Below are 24,482 nucleotides of genomic sequence, written 5' to 3'. Positions count from 1 at the left end.
CAGCTCCGCTGCCGCCGCCAGGCGGCATTTTATTCCGATGCGTCCGCCGTTAAAAGGCGTACGCATCGGAATAAAGCCCATTAGTGACCGCCATGAAAAGGCAGCATGGCGGTAGCTAAGGGGTTAAATAAACTCTGCCAGTAGGTTTATGCTGTCCTAGCTTCAAGCAGATTTTGCCACGCGCCCCTGCTTGACGTTCCGCTGGAATTATATAGTGTGCACATACCCTAAGGGTAGCATTAACTACAGTTAGTGACAGAGAAGCTAAATAATGTTATAGCTTACAATGTTCTGTGCCACTGATTTGGAGATATTCTTCTGAAGACCAAGGACTCTGAGCAATATTTTACCCATTATGTGCATGTGCTCAGTAGTCCTTGATATTCATGAGCACCAGCTCTCTACCCACCTGCTGCAGTTTACTGTATATAGGAAGCAGAAAAACATCATGCACCAACTTGAGTGGGCCAAAGTCTAATTACAATGTTATTAGCCATATCTACACATAACGATGCTGTATAGTAAATATATTTTTTCATAGTTACTTAGAAAAAAAAAGACACAAGTCCATTAGGTTTAACCAAGGAACAGATGGATGAAGGGAATGGATACATTCTACATTTTATAAATATGCATTTATGTTATTTTGTTCTAAGAACTTGTCTAAGTTCTATTTTGAAGCCCTCCACTGTTTTTGCTGTGACCAGATCCTGGGGTAGACTGTTCCACATATTCACTGTTTTCATGGTTAATAAGTTTTGTTGCCTTCAGAGACAGAATTTTTTTTCCTCCAAACAGAGGCAGTGCCCCTTGCCCTTTGAGGGGAGTTTACCTAGAATATCTTTCCCCATATTTTCTTGTAGGGTCATTTATTTATTAGGTTGGTTTGCCAACTTCTGTCCTTACTAAAACCATGTAGGTTGTCACTTATAATATTACTACGCCCTACATATTACTGTATGTAGCTCCTTATAAGCACTTTGAATAGCTTCCCCACAATGGACCACTCCGGACAACACCTTTAAGCTTACTTGGCTATAGCTACCTGGGGAAGTCGTAGAGGCCTTTTTGAAGATTGGCATTATATTTGCCTTACGCGAGTCCCTTGGCACAATACCAGTCAGCAAAGAATATTTCATACAAGGGTAGAGAAATTACAGAACTGAGTTCCCTAAGAACTCTGGGGTGTAATACTTTAGGCCCTGGATCTTTGCTTACATTCAGTTTATTTAATCTCTCGGACCATATCTACAGTTCCTTCCAGCATTGTTATGCTAGAGTCTTAGTGGTAAGATGTACAGTTCTGATAAAACTTTATTTGATTTACAAATTTCCTCTGGTGCTTTGTATAGTCACTATTCCTTAAGTGAGATTTCAGGAGATAAACAGCACAAACCTAACCCGTTTTATATGGTGATTTAACAGTGGTGACTTCATTTCGCCCCTCTATACACACGTGTTTTCAATCAAGCAGCACATCGTTTGTTGTCAACTGTATACCTGCTGGAAAAAGCCACTAAAAGATACATTTTCCAAGAAATCTTAACTGATGTCACTACATGGCTTGGGTTTCTTTCATGAAAGCTGATATGTGTTCATGTTTCAAGGGATATTCCAAGGTTCCCATGCAAAGTTTGCAGGGTCGTTAAGTCATTGAAAAAAGTGGAGACTCTAGCAACAATGTTTGTAGAAAAAGATCTTTAAAAATTCACATGTATTTGTAGTCCATTAAAAACAAAGTGCACAACATGAAAAAACAAAAAAATCTACATGGCTATGATGGAGAGCCGTGGGGCTCAAAATTTGTGGTTTTTTTGTTTTCAAGTTGTGCACTTTGTTTTTAATGGACTACAAATACATGTGTATTTTTAATATTTTTTTATGAACATTGGTGCTGTAGTCTCCACTTTGTTCGTTGTCTATTCTAATTCAAGTTCAGCTTTCAGTTCCCCACTCCCCATGCGGATTTCCCACTGAGCTACAGGGGAACCAAGATCATCCTCTGGATTTTTTAACCCTTCTCACCAGAGCAACAGTAGTATGGGCTTCAGCAGCAGCTAATAAGAGTGTCTGATTACAGTTCTCTTACCCCTGTATTTGTATAATTACTAAGGAACACATATCAGAAGGAGTAAATGATCATAGTAACGATCACAATAACGATCGTAGGAACGATCGTAACTAACGACTATCATTCTGTGTAATATGGTGAATGACTTCAGGTCAACGATAAACAATCTCATTTGCAATAGTTTATCGTTAGTCGTTAAAAATCGCTCCGTGTAAGAGGACCCTTTATCATATCCAGACATTGTTGGTACACATTTTTCTGAGGCTAGACAATCTATAACTTTTCACTGGAGCATCCCTTTAAATATATAAAACATATGCTGAATCAGTTAACTTATTTTTCCTAGTAGTACTGGAAGTGAACATAGATATATCTTCTCAGAGGTATAGAGGCCCAAGGTCCGTGTCATGGTCACTCAGCTTATAAGATTTTATAGTAGCATTAGTTGATCCAGAAGTTTATCCATGTGCACAGACAAGTCTTTGATTTCCCAGGATTGTGATTAAGTGGTAACAGCTGTTATTTTTCTAATATATTAACACAATTTCCTTAATGAATGGTTTTATCCTTACAATGTGTGAAGCTTGGGAACAAGTAACGTCTGAAATGAAATCTTTTAACCCAATGTTAAACTTTGCAATTTAAGGACAGTAAATTCAGGTTTTGGCAACGTTATTGCTTTCAGATGCAAAAGGACATTATAAGATGAAAATGATCAAGTCTAAGTCTTCTATAATATATTTCTCCTCTATTCCATGTGGTTTCAGCATTGTGAAGTAAATCCTGAACAGTCTTTAAAATACATTAGACTTTAGCCACACATTCATAAAATATATTTTAGAAAAGTGATGAGTGCTGAGTAGAGATAAAAGAACCTCGAGCGTGCTCGGGTTTGTCCAAATCTGAACGCTCTGCATTTGATTACTGGAGGCTAAAGAAGTCGGGTGCAGCCCTAAGACTGTAGATGTATCCAAGTTTTTATATTAAAAAAGAGGCACACAGAGGTTATACCTTCCACAATGTGGTTGATCCATCAGTAAATGAGCCCCGGTGTACAAAATTGCCAATCTTTTACATTGCACATAGAGCCCTAGAAGGTCCACTATGGGCCTAAAAAGGGCTGTAACTATACTTGTAAATTACTGTATAAATGAGTCATTATGCATGAACTATTAATAAAAACCTCTAAGATGGAATCACTTTATACTTTTCCTTTCTTTTTTTTTTTTTTTTTTTTGTAGCAACACAAAAGGACTACAGCAAAGACTGCCACTAAAATTGTATGTAAAATTTTCGATTTATAGGAATCTAGAATTTTATCCGTATTCTTAAGTTAGAAGCAGGGTAAGTGTTAATGACTTCACAACAGAGCCTATTCAAAACAAAGATTGAAAAGTTCATCATTTTTTTTTTTCATTGCCGTTTAAATGGATTGACTGTAAAGATTTACAGTTGAAGATAGAGATATAAAGGGTTCAGCTTACAGTAGCAGTATAGAATGACTTAATAGGCGAGCTATTAGGCTGCACGTTTCCAGATTTTTGCTATAGATTAAATGGCGCTTTAGGTGACAGTATAAAAGCTTTTGTAATGCTGATCTTGAATTACCAGTCATGTGATAAATGTGCTTTGCATATACAGTTCTCCAAAAGAAGTCAAACTCCACTCAGCCAACACAGCTGGGGATCACTTTTTAATAAGGTTTAGCATCCAGTGTTTGGTGTAACCTGAGATATCTTTAGAAATGCAACACATTCAGTCTTTAGGGGCAGAGCCATAAAAGTGTCATAATAAAACAAGACTATCAAAAGGAAAAAAGGAACAGTGTTTTATGTATATTTAAACAACAATTTATCCTGTACTTCCTTAGGTTGACGTATCTTTGTTTAAAATTCATGTCTTTCCTTGCTCACAGAGCTGTGCAATGTATTCCCTTGTTCTGTGCCCACACTGTGGTTTTCTGCAATCCTCTTTATTTGATGAAAAGGCTGAGTAGGTTCTAATGGTAAAATCCCACAGTTTACATGTATTAAGGATTTTTTTCTTTTATAAAATGCGAGTGGTACTAAACCCACACAAATCATAACTTATGTGCAGTATAGAATTAAGAAAAGGATAAATTCTGAGTATTTGGATATGTTCTTAAAGGGATATTCCTAAAGTAAGAAGCAATGGCATATCCACAGAAGGTTTATGGAAGTTATCAAACTTTTGAGCATTTATTATGAATCTGATAACGGAATTGTGGCAAAGTCACACACGTTTTGGTAAGTCAAGCAGAATACTGAGTTGTGTATTCCATGTCTACGGATATAAGTTAAAGTCAGCCCACTAGGTACATTGTTTTTTTTACATGAACAGACTGTTGCTGGCGAGGGATGCCACGGTCCTTTTTATGAACTGCCGCCCGGTTCCTGCACACAACGCCAGTCTATTACCGAGCACTGGCCGGGCATGAAGCACTGGAAGTGGGCCCATCGGCTCCATTGTGACAATCTCCCCAACCTCCCCAATTCTAATGGAGCCACGTCACAGAGGGGAGTGGGTTTCGTCCCCTGCGCCAGCATTGGTCTGTTAAACTAAAAAAACACCAAGCAATGTACCTAGTGGTACATTCGCTTTAAGGGTTATTCTGACAATCTCTGAAGTAAAAGTTATATACGCTCATCGCCTTTTAATTACACTAGTGTTGTCTACAGAAGACTGTCCTTAATATTAGGGGGAATGCAGACTTGATTCATCTAATATGCCCCTAAATTATACAGATAATGGGATCATTGACTGATCATTAAAATTTAACCTACAAAAAAAAGTACTAAGTCTAATATATTGGTTAATTTAGACATATACAGAAATTCAATACAGAAAGCTTTTTACGCAAGAAAGTAAGCCTGTAGAGGAATGGAAAGTGTATTGATTTGGTATTTTGGTTTAAGAAGTTCTGTTATGAAAAATGTAATAAGATTTATTGGTTTATTAACAAATGAAAGCTGTGGACAGAGAAAGAAGTCTTGTAATGACAAGAAAAGGGATGTGCAACCCTAACTTTAACTGTAAGTTCAATCTGTCGTTGCCTACTTGGAACGCTTGCCCCAAAAAGGGTGATCCCCAACCACAGTGACAGTTTCTTCCCAATTAAATGCATGGGGACACTCACTTATCAGGAGGGAAGAATGGTATAACTGGTCAGGTCATTACTAATAGCAATTATAAATGGAAACCAAGAATCTAATATATTATTAGGGGAAAAAAAAACAGCCCAAACTCAATTACTACAGATTACTTATATTCTTAACTACAATATTCTGTAAAGAATATATTAAGCTTATACATAAGATGACAGTATAAAAATAAGTTCTTTTCCAGAATAAAAATAAAAACCTCTTTCGCCTCATTAATACAGAACATGATACTAGATTTCTGCATCTCTTTAGCTAACCAATACCCTGCTCAGTACTGACGAAGGTCAAGCACCCCAGATGGACAATTTTTCCTTTTGGAGAACAGGAAATTGTTTTGCATGGAGTGCTACCTTATGCACATTACTGGAAACATAACTGGATTTTGTGAGTAAGAATGAGTGGCCCCTTTAGCTGATTATAAAGTGCAATGAAGCCTCTATCCACTGCAATGGCTCTTAAAAATAATAATTCTACTTTATACATAGAGATAAGGCACAGTGAGTTAAAGGAGGTCTTCAATGCAATATTTTTAAAATAAAGCATAAATTGTGAAAAAAAAACTATTATGACACATATCCTTCAAACTACAAGCATTTGTTAATAGACTGAGGATTAGTGTAAATGTCCCCATACACCTTATACTTTTGTCTCACGGCGGGTTCAGCCATCAGCATAAGGTGTTTGGGGCTTTTCCTAATGACCACAGACAGACGATGTCAGTTGAGATAGGGGTTGGGCGTGATGGAAAATTACCGCCCGACCACTTTGTTCTAGGAGAGATACTCTGCAGCCAGAGCCCTTCCCATGGAGAACACAGAAAGACTTGGCCATGCCAAACATGCCTGTGTATATAGAGGACAGGGAGGTGGACGGAAGAGATAATCGAAAGCTGAACGATCATACAGCCATCATTGAAGGTGCATGGCCACCTTAAGCTGTAGAACCTCAATATTTGGACAAAGTGGACATGAAGACATACTGGTGTAATCATTGATATGCTAATTAAAATGCAAATATTATTAAAAATATGTTTACAAATATCAAAACCACCTAAAAATATCTGGAAAAAACTAAATCTAAATGTAGTTAAAATTTTGTTTTTTCAAAGAATTTTTACAAATTTCATACACCGGTCAACATATTATAAGAGAGGTTTCACTAGACTGCTCCCCTAATTAGACATGGGAAACATTCTGAGAATGAAATATGGTAAAGCAAAACATATATAATAAACAATTAGGGCATGACTTGGTCCAAATAGAAGTAAGAATTCTGAGATGCCAACATTACCATTCAATCTGTCAAGATTCTATAAATAATAAACTATGGAAAACCACTTTAGTGGATAATAGGTCTCAGATAACTGAAATACAACGTCTTAGCTTTCACCGGCTGTATAATTGGGGCCTCTATCTTTGACCCTTGTCAAAGAGTGTTTTAGCACTACATAATGCTCTCATTGTTGCACTGTAAGTCAGGTACTGTCTTCTGAATCCACCACAAGCTACATTCCTCTACGCTGGTATCATAGTATCTCAGACAGCAGCACATATATTACTATTTTATATTGGTGTATGGTGAAGAATAAAGAAACCACATCAATCTCCTCCAGGACAGACACTAATTTCACAATTAAGAACAAATTTAGATATATTGCTTCCTGTATTTTAACACTGTTCATCATTTTAGTGATGTTGACTTTTTTATATATATATATATATATATATATATATATATATATATATATATATATATAGGATGAATGAAAGTATGTGAAATTAAGAATGCATTACAGAATGTAATTGTGTGGAAGACATACATCAAATTACACACTGTGGACGATATCCACTGAAAGACACTGCCAAACTTCAGAGTGAGCTGGTAGAGTCATCTAACAATTGGGCATTGTGTCAAACATTATCTTACCCAATCAGTATTTATTTAAAGAACTTACATGTATGAACACCTTAACCAATATTTACTTTTATTAGCATATATCTAAAAAGCTAAAAAACAACAACCTACAAAATGTTTCTATAGCTTTCATGCAAATCCATGTGTCTCCACGGCAACAGACAACAAACACACTATTTGTAGTCTGTAGTAATATTCACCTACACCTGTCTCCTAGTTGGTGCTATACCTAATGTATAAAGTGGAGGTGTTATTACTTACCTTGCCTGGTCCCCTGCAGCTCTTGCTACAACTCACATTCCAGGGGCTGTCGGACCATCGATGCTAGTCACTTTTGCCTGGTTTCAAAATGAGACACAGAAGTATGACCTTTCTCCTCAGCCATAAACGGTAGCAGTGAGCAACTGGCTGGGCTGGGCTTCTAACAACTTGTCTTAGAAGCAGGCAGAAGAAATCAGTATCAGGAGATATGAAGGAGCTGCAATGGGAGCTACAGTAGGCCTACATGGTACAAGGTGTTTTTTTTTTTTATTATGGTTCACTGGCAAAACCAGCATACTCCAGGACTTAAATAATATTATACTAACAATGTCTCTTCCTAGGAACTATCACCAAAAAACAGGTGAACACAAGGCACAATTATTTATTATCATCAATCCAAGAATATGTATCCTCTAATTGTATTAGTACAGATAGCATTAATACACAGAGACCACCTTCATTCAGACAATGGATTATACCAAACGTAATCTGTCAAACAAAAGTCTGTTTTGTTTCACTTGTGGCATGGGGATGGATGCAGTAAATACATTGGGCAGTTATTAAAGGTTACCAACAACATGGTAACACCCCCCCCCCCCCCCGTCTCAAGGTGACCAGAGGAGGGAAGTGTATCACTGAAGAGCAGAACAGGGGAAACATTGATTTTCTTAGACTACCCATTTAAGCTTTGCAAAGGCAAATTTAGTTTAAAGAATAAACAAAAAAGCAACAGAACAAGAGGAAGTGGAGAACATTTTGCGGAATTGGCCAAAGGGGAAATCAGTGCCCAACAAAATGTATACATGACTTTCATTGTGCTGTGAGTTAACACAAAATGGAAAAATATGCAAAAAAAGGGTCCATGGAGCCTCAGTTGCGAGTCTAAAAACACAGGAATAGCCAGATATCCCTCCAGGTGAAGGAAAGCCTGTGTCTAAGGAGTGCCTCCCAGTGGGGAGATCACCAAACCACCCTGATATGTAGCCCCACTTGGTTGTGAGTATTGGTACATAAATAGGGAAATACTAGGGTGGTCCCTTATGCGTCAAAGTTTAACTCTGTGGCGAGTATTGCGACATGACAAGGGTTTAACAAGGCCAGGCATCCATCCACAGACAGCTGTTTTGGGGTATTTGTCCCTCGTCAGTGTGGAGTAGGATTCTGGCTAACGGGAGCAATGAAAAATAGAGATTTAACACAAAATGGACAAAAAGACTAGTTGCTAAGGCTGAAGTGTCTGACAAACCTATTTATAAGCCTGTGAAGCTGTGTATCCATAGCAACATCCTGTCAGACATGACTCGGCTTTAGAGCCCAAAGCAGTATTTGCACTTTGCTGCAAATAAACAACAAGTAAAACACTTCAGCTTGGTTTCAGTCTCTCATATTAATCAGATATTCTAAAAAAAAATAGGGTTAAATGAAGATCTCTTTAGCAAGTTATTGAATATGAAAATGTATAGGTTTCTTATTATATTGTGGGATTATATGAAGAACACCAGTTTACCTTCTTTAACCTAGAACTTAATCCTGATATCATTATTAGGATTGTCTCCCTAACTTCTCCCAGGGAACTTATACAGCTACAAAGACTTTACCATATTTACTGCACTGTCCAATGCACCCGCAATGCTTACTCCCCTTGGAAAAAGTAACTTTAGCTTCTCAACAGTGATCAAACATCTCAAAATTTCAAAGTTCCTTAAATGTCATAATAATAAGTTTCACAATAGAAGACCATCAAGGGATATCTGATAATGTAATAACCTGAAGGCTAAAGTAAAGCAGATGTGAAGTGTTTTGTCTAGCACATGTAAAATTAATATTGTACATTAGGGGGACACAATCTGCAAAGCCAGAGTAAAATCTTTATATCTTGAAATAAGTTTGTGAATCGAATTATACAAAGCCCCGACATGTGTTTCAAATGATATTCTATATGTTCACAAGTAATACCCCAAGCACAATGTAGTAGACAAGCCTTGGATACATGGAAATATAGAGCAACGTGTGCCTTATAAAAATGAAGTAGGTTTGGTGGGAAGATCATCGTCTAAGTCATGTACTTGTTAATTATTTTAACAATGCAATTCACGCTGCAAATGACGTAGATGCTTTAAGTAAAAAAAGCTGCTTTACAACATGGACAGCACGACCTATTTCCTGACATGGGTTTACTAGGAACAAACATACAGAACTGATTAACCTCTTCTGAAGTTGTTTTATCCACTTACATGACACTGTTCCGAGGTATCTCACTCTATGCTCTCATATGTATAACCAAACAAAGTACCTTCCTGCTGATCTGAAGCTCTATGTGCTTTTACCGATCTGTGTCTCACCAATAACTAGATCTGTAAGGGAATTAGGGAGATAATTTGTAGACGTTACTTTTATTTGGATATGTCCGTCCTGTCTATATAATTTTCTAAGTGAGCAGCCTATATGACATGGCATGAAGACAAACTGATGTTTGCTGTATGTCCAGCTAGTTTCTCCCTATGGCCTTCTCATGTTGCATTCGGATACAGCTCAGCAACATAAAACCCCTGTCTGCATGTGGTGCTAGGCTTTATTCACACATATCTATGTCATGTACTGTTAACTCATTAATACATGAAATGTTAGTTTACCATAAATCTGACAGTAACCATATTATTACCTTTGACTTTTAAAATAAAGCACTGTGTGTGTACAAAAAACTGAAAGGACAAAGCCAGACAAAGACAAAGTAAATAGCATTAGAAAGTCTATTTAACTAAATACTTGTAATCCGAAAGAAATAACAATGGTGGAACATCTTTGCTAAAAAAAAAAACCAAGAACTGAAGATTTGGCACGTTGCTTCGTTCTTTCACCTGGAAATATTAATGTGATCAGAACGGGTTATCAGCCAAGGAGAGTGTGATGATCAGTTTTTCGGCCGATTGCTTCATTCTGATCTAAAAATCATCTTTCAATGGGTGCACATAATATATAAAGTAATATAACTTTATTAAAGCAATGTATTAAAAATGTATTTGTCTCCCGAGTGCCACTTTAAGGAAGTTTGCTTTAGGCCGGGTTCACACGCTGTATGACATTGTCCGTGTCACAGAACAGCCGGTGTTAGTAAAGATCATCCAGACCGGTACTGCAGGATTGGCCGGATGAACTTCATTTATGTTGACTTGGCATGTGGGCGCATCCATGTGTGCCCGTATCCCAATTCACCGTAGCACACAATGGGAAGTGGAACTGTGAACTGACAGTTGTGTGCGACCTGACGTGAGTTTTCCATGCGGCCGCTTGCAATTCCGGCCGGAGCACATACTATGTGTATACACTCCAGCCGGGATGCCATTCATTTTCAATGCAGAGTATCTTTTGAATTAATCCTGACCGTTGTCGCGAATTGCAACAATGGCCGTGAATTATTAAAAAAATACATTGTGTGAACATAGCCTTGATGTGTTAACAACCAAAACCATTTTATACTAACTGGCACAATTGGCTTCTTTTCTCTAATTGAGTAAAACAGACCTCAGTAAATGTCGTCCATTTTCCCAACTTCCACATCAAATCACATATAAAAGAAATGCAGAGAGAGAGAGAGAGAGAGAGAGAGATAGCGCCCTGCTTGCCTATTGGGTGGACAGGGGGCGCAACTGGGCACAGAGAGGGAATAGACTCCTCTCATGCCTGATTCACACCTGCATGTAAAGGAGCAAAGGATTAGTATATTAAATTGTTTGAAGTCATTCAAATAATTCTTCACATATCTGGCTACTCATAATTGCTTGGGATTGTATTCTGCCATGTGCCAGTCTACTGCATTACAGCAGTGACATGCTCAGGTACATTCGTTTCCTCAGCTGTCACAGGCTTGACTTCATTATTGTATTCCTCAGCATTCACAATTATCCAGCCAATATATGCAATAAACATCTGCCAGAAAGCTTGAACGTCCTCCCAACTTTTACAAGGTTTGTTTTCCCCCCATTTTTCCTTGACACGCTATGAACGCACTAAAAGGAACACGTTCTATAAAAATTGTATAGATTTGCGTGTATTCCAAAAAGTTAGATGTTATCATTTTAGGCCTTAATGGGGAAATGTGCTGTGAGTGCAAGCAATCTGTATATTCTGTAGGGCTGTGTTGTTACCTATGGTGAAGCTTAACAGTCTTTTTATGGGTTTAACTTATTAATTATACACATGTAGGGCTACTTACAAGTACATATATGCTGCATATTATATGCCTTAAAATTAACTGAAACATTTTTTTTTCTCAACATTTTCTTTTCATATCTAATTTGTGTAATGTGACTTTTAGTGACTTCTATTTTACATACTTTTCCATGTTTAGAAAACTATCCTATAAAGAAATGCATTTATAGTTCAGCTTGAGAAGATTTAACATTTACAAACTTGGAACAACAATCTACAAACAACGGCACTTTACAATAAAACAAATGAAAGTTTGTATCCTCCAAAGGGGCATCACCAGTCTATGAAGTTGCCTATGTAACGTCTAGTATTAACTTTGCAAACTAAATTGAATTAAAAATAGTTTTTACATGTCTGGCTTTCATTTTAATTGACTTACTTAAAAAGTCTATGAGAACATAGCGTGAGCTGTTTGTTTGAATTCCTGTAGCCAAGGTTGGTAAATGATGTAAGAACATACATAGTTGGTATAGTTACAAGAACAGTGAGGCAGTTTTTATTTTAACATAGGACAGACCAACCTCGAAGTTATAGTAATCCCAATAATTTAATACCTTTACCACCTAAAAAGCACTTTCCAGAGAACAATTAGGAGGAAGGTTTCATTACTGTGTATCAGTACAAAAAAAAATAAAAATAGAACAGTGAATTGTGCTGCTGTACATTTCTCCCAGCAATATCTAGAGATCAGTCAGGGTCTAAACAATCAGACCCTGGGCAATCAAAACTGCTGTTTGGCATGTCAAAAGTTTTTCCACATGTCAGGGACACGTTAAAGGGTTATCCTGCACTACAAAAACATGGCCACTTTCTTCCAGGGACAGCACCGGTCTTGTCTCCAGTTTGGGTGCAAGTTTTGTAACTATGTTCCGGTTGAAGTGAATGAAGCTTAATTGAAAACCACACCTGAACTTAAAGGGAACCTGTCACCCGCCGTGCCGGGGTGACAGGCTCCCGACCCCCCGTTAGAGCCCCATATACTTACCTAATCCCGCCGGGTCCCGCTTCTGGAGGTGGTCGGGTGATGAAGATCTCAGCCTCTGCAGCCCAGCGTGCGCGCTGAGAGATGAGTCCAACACCCATAGAGAATGACAGGAGAGTCCAGCGCTCCGTCATTCTCTATGAGTGTTGGACTCATCTCTCAGCGCGCGCCGGGCTGCAGCAGCTGAGATCTTCATCACCCGACCACCTCCAGAAGCGGGACCCGGCGGGAGTAGATGAGTATAGGGGGCTCTAACGGGGGGTCGGGAGCCTGTCACCCCGGCACGGGGGGTGACAGGTTCCCTTTAAGACAAGAGTGGTGTTGTCTCTGGAAAAAAGTGGCCATGTTTTTGTAGTGCTGGATAGCCGCTTTAAAGGGAATCTATTAGCTGTCAGATCAAGGAGACACCTGGTACCTTTTATATATCCAGCTGTGCTTCCAGAATGTAGAAAAATGTTTTTGTTCGAAGAGTCAAAAAGGCTTTCCCAAGCAACTTAATAGCTACGAGATGAAATGCCTCCTCTCCCCTCCTTCCCTGCTTGATTGAGAGCTGGAAGCTGAGTCCCAAGCAGGGTCAGATATGGGAGGAGGGAGTAAGGAGGTGTTACAGCTTTCTACAACTTCAAGTGCTCTGAAAAAAAACCTCTCTGGCTCTTTCTACTATAGAAAAAAAGCATTTTCCTACATTCTGGAAGCACAAATAGATATATGAAAGGTACAATGTGTCTCCTTGACCTAACAGCTCTTTTGCAATGGCTGCTTGAAGGGCAATATAAAAGTATCAGCAGTAATACTAACCAATAAGCAGTGTCGTTTTTTCCCCTTTCTGTAAACATTTTTCAAAGTTTTGCAAGTTAAATATATAAAATAAAATAAAAAGAAAGGTGGTACTGGTCAAAAATCTAAGCAGGTACAGTATGTTCCCAATTTTATGTTACATGATGATGGTATTACTGAGACGTAACATGATGGATAGGCATTATTTCAGCATGTTTGCTAAGGCACTGAAACAGATAAACGGCTTTTCAGTCTACCATGGTATCCATCTTTTTATAACTCATCCAGAGGTCTGGCTTTGACACACAGTATCTAGTTAACGCTCTCTGCCTTGCAAAGTAATTTTAACATTCGATATAGAATAGAACTTACAAGAAAAGTAAAGAGAATGGTAACATAGCCGTACTAAATAGAGACCAGTTACCAGGCAATGTATGGGGGATAGTGACATAATAGGAAGTGAAGTGTAATTTGCTTAGAGAACATATGAGATAAATATCCTGAAAATGAAATTCTTTCTAAGATTTTTTTTTCCACCTAGGTGTAATAGAAAACAAGATAAGGCATGACGGCCACTGTATAGATCTTTCTCCCTGTCTAAGGAATCACAGTTTAGTCGAGAGTATGATAAAGCAGAAAGTACAGCTGCGTGATGTATTGCTTCAAGGAGGTTTAGCAGAAAACATAACATGTCAGCACTTACATAGTTTCCCATCAGTGCAGGACACGTGAATAATATATGACATCATATATGTAGATTGAAAATTCACACATTTTCCAGCAGCCTTTATAGGAATAAACATAATATCTCATTAAGAATCACACAACTGCATAATCACGAATATGCCCTGGTCAATATAAAAGGAATTCTACCTCCACAGAAGAAGATGGACACTTTCTGCAAGTGAGGTTCTACTTCACAGACTACTGTAGATGTACATTGCTCTTCACAACAATTACATAATGACTAATAAAACGTTTTACAGAAGAAACAATATCTTCCACTCTTCTGGGAAGACTTTCTACAAGACTGTGGAAGTGTCTGTGGGAACATTTGTTCATTCATGGAGAAGAACATTTGTGAGGTCAGACACTCACGCTGGATAAGAGGGCCTGAATCACAATCTCTGTTCTAGTTTATCCCAAAGGTGTTTGATGGTGTTGAGGTCAGGGGTCTGTGAAGACCAGTGAAGTTCTCCCACACCAAACTTCCCCAGCCATGCCATTATGGGCCCCGCTTTGTGCACTTGGGCACAGTTATGCTAAAAGAGAAAAGGTGCAAACCCAAAATGTTCCCACATAGTTAGAAGTATACAAATGTCCATAGGACATAAATTTATTTGAAAAGTCAGAAAAGTTTTTCCATGCTTTATGGAGCAAATAGGAACCTAGGATCATAGCCCTTCATTCTTGCTATAACTAAACACAATAAATCTGTTCAGATACAAGAACATGGACAAGTCAGAGGTTACAATACTAGCTGTCCGGTGTATGATTTGCACTGTTAGCATCCCCATGACTACATGTTTCCCTAATAGAAGCTAGTTCAGATATCTGTTAGGTAAATACTATTCCTTGTTTCTGCATTATGATCACAGCTAGAATAAAAGTAGATTTCCCATACAGAGAATGATGTATTGCCTTCATTAACATAAACCACTTAGCGTAGTCATTCACAATATCATTTTTCAAAAGAATTCCGGAAAAATCAATTAAAGTCTATCCATGAATCCTCTGTTCACAATACCACTGATCCACATAAGAGTGCTAATGATGGCAGCTGTTGAATACATTGATAAATGGCTAATCGCTGGCTTTTCCTATCCCCAATGTAACCTAATCTGAATTATGTTATAGGTAGACTTGCCTTGAACTCTTATGATAATTAAATATGCATTATATATTCATATATTGACTTGAATGCTAAACAGTTTATACTGTAATGGTAACTGGCCTATTAAGCAGCACACACTTATTGAAGGCTTATTTCATAAATTGCTATAAGGCTACACATTAGTTGAATCCGCTGATTCAATAAAAACTGAACTATGCTATTGTAATTATTTGGCCGTCAAATTTCCAGTTATATAAAGCTTTATTACAACAGTTTTACATACTTGTGTGGTTGCATAGGAAGGCTTACTGTAACCTATAGGCAACAATGCTCTTTATGGGAATCTGCTTGTATCATTGTATATACACATCTTCCTTAACTCTAAGCAGTACTGATACACATGCACTAGAAGGAATGCAGAAACACACTGCAAGGTGTAAGTGTACTAAGGTCAAGGTAAAAATAGGGGAAAAATTGAAAAACACGCCAGAGTATAAAACCAACTTTAGACAGTGAAGATTGGAACCATGGGGTTACTGTCTCGTGAGTGAGAAAACACAGAAATGTACGTGAAAGTAACTATAAAATCGAAGGTTTTGTCAGATTTCTTGAAACCGATAAAGTATTACTCTCACTTTCAGAATTTTACAAATCCCCTTTGAAGACCACAGATTGGTTTTGATGAATGGTCAAACCAAAGTATGTGAGAATAGAATTCTTTATGTGTCACACAGGATTGATCTAAGTTTATCAGTGTGTTAGCGGGAACAGTTGCCAATGATGTCTGAGAAGAATGAAATAAAGGGGAATCTGCCACCCATAGGCTTCCATGTTAAAAATAAATAAACAAAGACTGCAGAGTATGCTTTGTACAGGATGTTGCGGTTAATAACTGAATGTAATCCCGCCTAGGATAAATATCTATCTATCCTAAGATAAGAAGGGAAATACTAAAAGGGCAGACTAGGTGGACCCAATGGTTTTTTTCTGCTAGCAATCTTCTATGTTTCACCCCTAGGGATTGGATTGCCACAGCATCCATCCCATGCCTTAGAATGTCCGTCATGCATTCCATCCCTAATAATTAGAGTGGGGTCCCTGCACGGAACTCAATGGGCAGGGAATGTTGGCAACCCGAGTGAGCTGCACCTTTCCACACCAAAGGGTTGAGAGCACTAAATGAACGGTAACATTCAACTGGCCTTACTCAGTCACCATGTTCACATACTGCATTTTCACATTAAACAATGGTGATTGTTGCAGGCTGTAACAACAGCCATTTTTTAACCTCTTAAGGACGGAGCCAATTTTCGTTTCTGCTTTTTGTTTTTTCCTCTTTTTTGTTTCGTTTTTTGTTTAAAAGGCCATAGCACTTGCAATTTTTCACCTAGAAACCCACATGAGCCTTTATTTTGTGCGTCACTAATTGTACTTTGCAATGGCAGACTTCATTTTTGCATAAAATATGCAGCGAAACCAGAAAAAAATTATACGCGTGGTGAAATTGAAAAAAAAAAGGCAATTCTTTTTTTGGGGGGTTTTATCGTTTTTACGCTGTTTGCCTTACGGAAAAACTGACATGTTATACATGTTCAAGCTGGTACGATTAAAACGATATGCAACTTGCATAACTTTTATATTTGATGGCTTTTAAAAAAACAAAACCTTCCACAGAAAAACGTTTCCTTAACATTGCTCTATTGCCATGATTATAACACTTTTATCCTTTGGTCTATGGGGCTGATTGAGGTGTCATTTTTTCCGCCATGATGTGTTCTGTCTATCGGTACCTTGATTGCGTATATGTGACTTTTTGATCGCTTTTAATTACAATGTTTCTGGATTTGAGGAGCCCAAAAATGCGCAATTTTTGCACTTTGGCGGGTCTTTGTGCTTATGCCGTTTACTGTGCAAGATCAGGAACGTGATAAATTAATAGTTCGCGCGATTAAGCACGCAGCGATACCAAATGTGTATTTATTTATTTATAAAATGGGAAAAGGGGGGTGATTCAGACTTTTATTAGGGGAGGGGGGTTTTTCTTAATGAAAACTTTTTTATTTTTTTTACTTATACAGTAATTAGAAGTCCCCCTGGGGGACTTCTAATACAACTACACTGATTTCCCATAGAGATCAGTGTAGCTGTATAACACAGCACCGATCCATGAGATCACTGCTCTATTGCTGTGGTCTGCTGCAGACCATTGCAATAGAATACCAAGCCGGGATCAGCATCATTCCGACGCTGAGGCCCAGCCCGGTAAGACCAATAGATCCCCCCTCCACGATCACATCGCGCGCGGGGGGGGGGGGGGGGGGTTGATCCCGCCACTAGACACCAGGGATGGGCTGCAAATAAGACTGTTAGATGCAGCTGTCATGCTTGATGGCTGCATCTAACGGTGTTATTAGTGGGAGCGGCGATCGGCCTGCTCCTGCTAATAGCCGGGGTCCCATGCTGCAGATAGCAGTCGGGATCGTGGCAGTTCAGAGCGGGGTCATGGCGCAGTCCCTCTCTGAAGTCCTCTTGCGGACATATGCTGTATGGGTACGGCATATGTCCTTAAGAGGTTAATGACAGTGATCGATCACATTACAGTGTATGGAACCACGGACGTAGTGTATACACATTGTATACACTACAGCTGTGGTTCTCTGAAGCCGCACAAAATAATTGACAGGTCGTACTTTACACTGTGCAGTATGGCAAATTGGAGTGTGCGCACATTCCAAAAATAAAGTGATGTTCATTTGGCCGGATGAAAATCTCAGACACTGGCCGTTGTTCGACCCGGCTGGGTCGATGTTTATACAATGTGTGAACATGGCACTCCCTCCCAATTTTGTATTCAGAAAACAAAGATAAAATCCCAGCAAAGGTGTCCACCACTTTTTAAGCGTGAGTATGGATATGCCCTTAAATATCAAATACAAAAAAAAACAGTGGGCTACTTTATAAAGTAGCAATGTCTCCAGCAGTTTAGTAAAGGCTGCACCTTACTACAGATTTAAAATGAAAAACTGACTCACTTCCTCTTGCATAAAACTATGAAATCAGAGGAAAAGGCAGAGGGCGGTCAATAATCAATTATATTGTTGTTAACGTAATCTGTACGTAGTTGAGCTTCTAGCCAAAAGAGCTGTAATGAATGGTGAGTTTCAAAAATAATCTGGCCCAAGTACAGCATTCAAACAAGCTGTCTGCTCACACTTGATGAAAAACAACCACCCTCCGAGCACTTAGTATAGGTGGCTGTGAGGGCCAAACTAACAGCAAAACTCATTTACTTTGTTTACGGTTGTATCAAGCAAATCAGCACAAGGTATAAAAAGTGAGGGGGGGGGGAAAGAAAAAAAAAAAGTACATGTTTTCTCTGAAAAAACGTGTGGCAGAGCTGGTCATCCTTCAAGAAGGCAGAATTTCTACCACACATGACTTTGCCGGATTATGGGAAGCATGTAGTTTTAACAATATTCCTATATTAAGAAGATATTCCTTCACTTGCTCAGTGTGGGTGTTAAAACGAATGTACCACTTTACCACATACAAATATTTTTGTACACGACTCGGTTGGCGCTGGCATAACCCACTTTTTTAAATTGCCACCTAATTTCTAACCTGCGCTGGTTCCTTCATATGCAAATAGGGCTACTCTATGCACTGGAGATGGGCCCTGCTACCCCAGTACACCTATATTCCCTCTCCTCATAGACATGTCTCCTTCAGAATCAAGTCTGGCTTTGTCACCGAGGGGTTACTGGCGCCGTGCCCACCTCCACTGCACAGTGTGGTCCTATTTGCATATGAAGAAACTGGTGCACATGGCAGGAACCATGCGACAACATAAAAAATAGACCATACCACCAGAATCTATGTACCGGCAGTGACCAGTTCATGTAAAAAAAATATTTTTGTGTTGTATTACAATTTACCTCCGTTCACTAAAATTCACACCCAAACTGAAGACAAGAGTGGTTCCATTTCTGGAAGAAAATGGCCATGTTATTCTAAGCCTGGATAACTCCTTTAACTGACATACTCGGAGTAAAGCACCACACCTCTTTAGTCGTTGTTCGGAAACTTCAAATTGTACGCCAAGTTTCCAAGCTTCATATTCAAATATCCCTAATGACTTTTGTATATTTACTTTGGGGATTTAAATGACTGCTAATGTCTGTTTTAGTGAAAATACAGGTAACTGAATCATTTATGAGGAAAAATTCATTCCCAAGAGATATTAATTATGTTTTATAGTTTGAGAATAAATCCAGCATAACTGCTGGGTGGGCTGAATCCCCCTGACATAATTGGCCAGCGACAACACTGTTTTTTTTTATAAGAATGGCAGGGTTGTACAACCCTGATTTTTAAGTACAAAAAAGACAACATTTTGTAGGGCATGTTGGGAAACCAAAATTACCAGTCATAGATAATATAACTCAGACTAAAACTATGAATGCTGCAGATGTTCATGAATTACAGGTATTCTCAATGACCTGCACACATCTACGGTATTTTTAATTACAGACATTGGAGAAAAGTCTTGACTTTCATGGACTGTGCTTGAGTTTACAGACGAGTGAGAAACCTCAGATCAATATTGTGAGTAAACCAAGAATGAGACAATGCTATCCATACTGACATGAAATGACACTCTAAAGGGGTTATCTTCTGGTGGGATTATCACACCAAGCTGTGATATTGTGAGGCCACTTTAAAGTCAATGTAATTGTGAGGAGATGAAAGGTTTGGAATTTTAGATACTGGTGAAATCCCACTGACATTTTGAATGAAATAAATAGTAAAACATTTTTTTAATTGAAAATTTTTAAACACATTTCCTGCAGAAAATAAACAAAACTAGTCTAATAAATGTAAATGTGTATTTTATTAAAGAAAAACCATTATAATCTCTTTAAAGGTGGCCATAAACCTTCAATAACCCTGCAGCAACAGCGCCATCAGGTCACGACACCCAGTGGTCTTCTGAATCTCCAGGAACTACCCCCGCATCAGTGATGTCTCAGCACTGGGAGATGCAGGAGACCAGTGGTTGACCATGAGCAGTGGCATGCGTTGTGAAGGGGCACCAGAAGGGGACCGGCACCCTGCTATTTAAAAATATATCTATACAGAGAATATTTGTGACATTACATGCCATATGTTCTGAATCAAGTTCTTCCTTCATAATCCTTACAAAGGCAGAAGCAGTATTCTTTGTTTTCTAGAGACCACACGACCAAACTCTTTCACTACCATTTATTACAACCACATCATCCTGCCACACTGTCTATACAGGCGATGAAGCAAGCATGCGTGTCCGTTCAACAGGGCAGCTCGTCTCTAAAAATATAAGAGCATGCATAAAAAATAAATACATTAGTCCTCTACCACATATGTTCATTTCATTAATAAAACCAGAACATGACTGTTGAATGATTCCTTGTATAATTAAATCTAAGGCGTAGCTTATAAAAGTGACAAAACACAGTGAAATGAAATAACTCTTTCCACTGTTCAGCCGATGATCAACCATTCTGTATTGGCGCACTTTTTTATTTGTTGACCTGCCTTGGAAATGTTTAAAGCATTCGTTTTTTTTTCTAAAGGGCTTACACAAATTCTTTCCAGCACAAATAAGTTGTAGTAACATATTGAAAAGGAAGCAGGTGTACAGCTATATTTATATCTCTCATCAGGGTTCACAGTTTACAGATGACTGGTCAGTTCACTTTTCCTGGTATAGAACTGGATCGGCATCGCACAAAAGAGATTTCACATCCCTAAACCTTGGATATATCAGCACTATTCTACTAGCTTACAGGATATATTTATTCAATGTGGGTAAAAATATAAGTCATTGGATCTCCACTTAAGTATGCAACATATTAGTTTATTGCTGAGCACATGGAAAAACCAATAAATATGCGAAATCAATATATATATATATATATATATATATATATATATATATATATATTATTTTTTTATCCCGGACTATGACTACAGGCTCAGAGAAAGAAAAAAAAACAGCTCTGGGTTCTTTGCTTCTAAAACTATTTGTCCCATTACGATTATTATGGAATCCCATTCACGTGAATCACGCACCTCACTAGATATTAGTTCTCACCAATTCGCCATTGATATGCTACTGAGGCCCTTGATAGCTAAGGGGGTGGAGGTGGTAACCAGTCAGTTCCTTACGGGTAGAGCAGTTCTGACTAGTTGTGCACAATATTATATCTAGTGATGGTCCGAACCTGCCGAGGTTCGGCTTCGTATGAACCCGAACTCTCGGCATCAGATTCCCGCTGTCTGTCCGCTCCGTGCAGCGGGTGGATACAGCGGGAGGACCGCCTGGAAAACTGGGATACAGCCTATGGTTATGGCTGTATCCCAGTTTTCCAGGCGGTCCTCCCGCTGTATCCACCCTCTCCACGGAGCGGGCAGACAGCGGGAATAATTTCCAAGAGTTCGGGTTCGTACGAACCCTAACCGAAGCAGGTTCGGACCATCCCTAGTCAGTATCATCTCAGCTGTATGTATTGTTTGTAGAGAGATGTCATCACATTTTCACTTCTTACTATATAAGAATATACTGAATTGTGTAGGTTTAAGTTATGGCATAATTGTACGAACCCGAACCAAAGCAGGTTCGGACCATCCCTAATTATATTAGAGGACTGTGTGATTTTCCTCTTTTTTTTTTTTGCAATTTTCCATTTTCTATGCATTAAAAAAAGGCTACTGTTACTGTGCTTGTCTTGCATTTGGCTACACACTACACAACACAGTCTTCATCTAATTCTCCATATGAAATTTACATCTATCCACTGTGTTGAAAATAGGGCAAGTAGTAAGTGTGTGCATTGCAAAACCAAACCAAACATAGGGCTCTGAGAAACATCAGAGAAACCCCTCCAGACCTTGCACTATTACGAATTGGAAAACTTCAAATACTAACCACATAATTCTCCTGAAACCTCTTGCAAAATTAATGTGACTGGTTGCTGTGGAGCAAAAACAGATTTTCTACATATTCTATATTAACTATGCTTTTTCCCAAGGCTCCTATTGTAAGTAGCAGTCTGTATTTTCCCAAATGACCCCAAAGGTAACTGCATTAAAGTAGATATTCCCATAATTGTACTTCTACAGGGTGATTTAAAGAGGATGGTGAAAATATATAGCCTAGGTATTTATACTAGGGAGAACATAACACAAATGATCAAATGATCAACAATTTCTTGTTGATCATTTAAATGTTGCCTGCTATTATACGAAACGATTATTGTTTAAATCCAAACGATCTAACGATTTTTCTAATGATATTCGTCCCGTGTAATATGGCCCTATGTCATTAATGTAGCTCCACAAAATGAGGCCCCGGGGTGTTATATCTGGTGATCATGGAGGACAGCACAGCACTAAGGAATCATTGTTTCCAGCACAGCCAATATAAGAACAGTACACAGCTTGTCAGTACAGTAGTGTTGTTTCTAGCACATCCAATGTAAGTACAGTACACAGCTTGTCAGCACAGTAGTGTTGTTTCCAGCACATCCACTGTCAGTACAGTACACAGCTTGTCAGTACAGTAGTGTTTTTTCCCAGCACTGCAAATGTCATTAAAGTACAAAGTGTGTCAGTACAGTAGTGTTGTTTCCAGCACACCCATTGTCAGTACAATCCACATCACGTCCGTACAGCAGTGCGAAGATTTAACAGTAATGATGCCGGGAACTCCAAAGTCCCTTCATCGTCATCTGTATTTTTGGACTGTGCACGGGATGTGTGAATTCCTCTTCGCTAAATTTCCACCATTTGTTAGTTGGCTTAGTAGGCAAAAAAGTGTGCTTACATATGTAATGCAAGTTAGGTGATTACATACTGCACCCGATTTTTGGTGCATGCAGGTTCTCCACAAATACTAGGACAGTAACACAAGTTACCTCTACTGTTAACAAGGAATACCGGTTTATGCAGCTTTTTAGTTAATTGTAGTTGTATTATCATAATTTAAAACATTAACTTTTTTACCAGTCTCCTCTTTAACTTCGGAGCTTTCCTCATCTGTTGAGCCATTGTAGTCCGCAATAGGGAGAGTATCAAATGGAATGGAACTGTTGCTATGGATAAGAAGAAGAAAAATAATAATTGGGATATATCTAGTGTCTAGCCTAGCCTTTATTAACTATGGCAGGGGGCATGCCTGCAGTGGGTGGCTCTATCACAGGTTCTGTCAAAAATACCAGGCAGATTACTGTAGCACCCCAAAAAAATGCAGATAATGTGGATTAGTCTGGGAAATTTTTCTTACTGTACTGCTTCAGTAAAGGACCAGGAAAAGAAAATAATAAAACAGGAGTGAAAATGTCCAAACTTAATATTAACATCTTCTGTGGACTGATCAACCTACCACACTGTCCCTAGTGCTTGTAGGACTTGAAAAATCCATAACAAAAATATACACGTACCTTTTCTCAGACACCTTTTTTTCTGTCTGTGACAACTTTTGATTCAGATTTCTAATCTTTGCTTTCTTCTCATTTAACACTAATGTAAATCGAGTATAAAGATCTCGCTCCAGTTCTTCCTTACTGTTCACATATTTATCAAGCCTAAAAAAAACACATATTAATTAGGTTGTGTGTTTTTTTTACAATTTTTTTTTGTTAAAAGCGTTCCCCAAAAATAAGTTGAACGAATAATGTCCCAGTGATTCTGGCCGTACACAACAGATTGATCTTTTTGATGACATTGTGATCTGTAGTTCATCCTTCTCCTTATGTATATTTTGTGAGTTTTAACACATTTGTTTATACAATGCATTAGGAAAGACCTCAGAGCCTTTCACTTTTTTCACATTCGGAAAGTCTTTAAACTCAGGAGATCAAGTTTTTATTAGGAATATCTCTTTCTTATCTAACATTTGCTTCAGGCACATTTCCATCAACCTTCGTCGCTGAAAAACACCCCCTTAGTATGATGCTGCCGCCACCATGCTTCACTGTAGGAATGCTATAAGCAGTGGCTGTTTTTTCCAGACACAAGGCTTAGAACTGAAGCAAAAAAATTAACTCTTGGTTTCATCAAACCAGAGAATCTTTCTCATAGCAAAGAGTGCTTTATGTGATTTTTTTTTTCAACCTCTAGGTGGGCTTTCATTTGTCTTTTACTGAGAAGCGGCTTCTTGCCACTTTTCATTAAAGCCCAGATTAGCGGAGTGCTGCAGTGATAGTTGGCCAT

General features: G+C 38.5%; 1 protein-coding gene across 1 annotated transcript in view; it reads right to left on the bottom strand.

Moving 5' to 3' along the window:
* Window positions 1-24,482, bottom strand: part of XRCC4 (X-ray repair cross complementing 4) — a 189,163-nt gene that overhangs the window by 83,101 nt on the left and 81,580 nt on the right. Inside the window, exons 4-5 of the mRNA XM_069964643.1 lie at window positions 23,711-23,854; window positions 23,274-23,362 (exon numbers count right to left, since the gene is read on the bottom strand). Of these exons, the coding sequence (XP_069820744.1) occupies window positions 23,274-23,362; window positions 23,711-23,854 (233 nt within the window). The remainder of the gene's footprint in view (window positions 1-23,273; window positions 23,363-23,710; window positions 23,855-24,482) is intronic.

The sequence above is a fragment of the Dendropsophus ebraccatus genome, chromosome 3, assembly GCF_027789765.1.
Source record: "Dendropsophus ebraccatus isolate aDenEbr1 chromosome 3, aDenEbr1.pat, whole genome shotgun sequence".
NCBI classification, from domain to species: domain Eukaryota; kingdom Metazoa; phylum Chordata; class Amphibia; order Anura; family Hylidae; genus Dendropsophus; species Dendropsophus ebraccatus.
The sequence above is the reverse complement of the archived record's forward strand: the minus strand, read 5'-3'. Positions and strand labels throughout refer to the sequence as shown.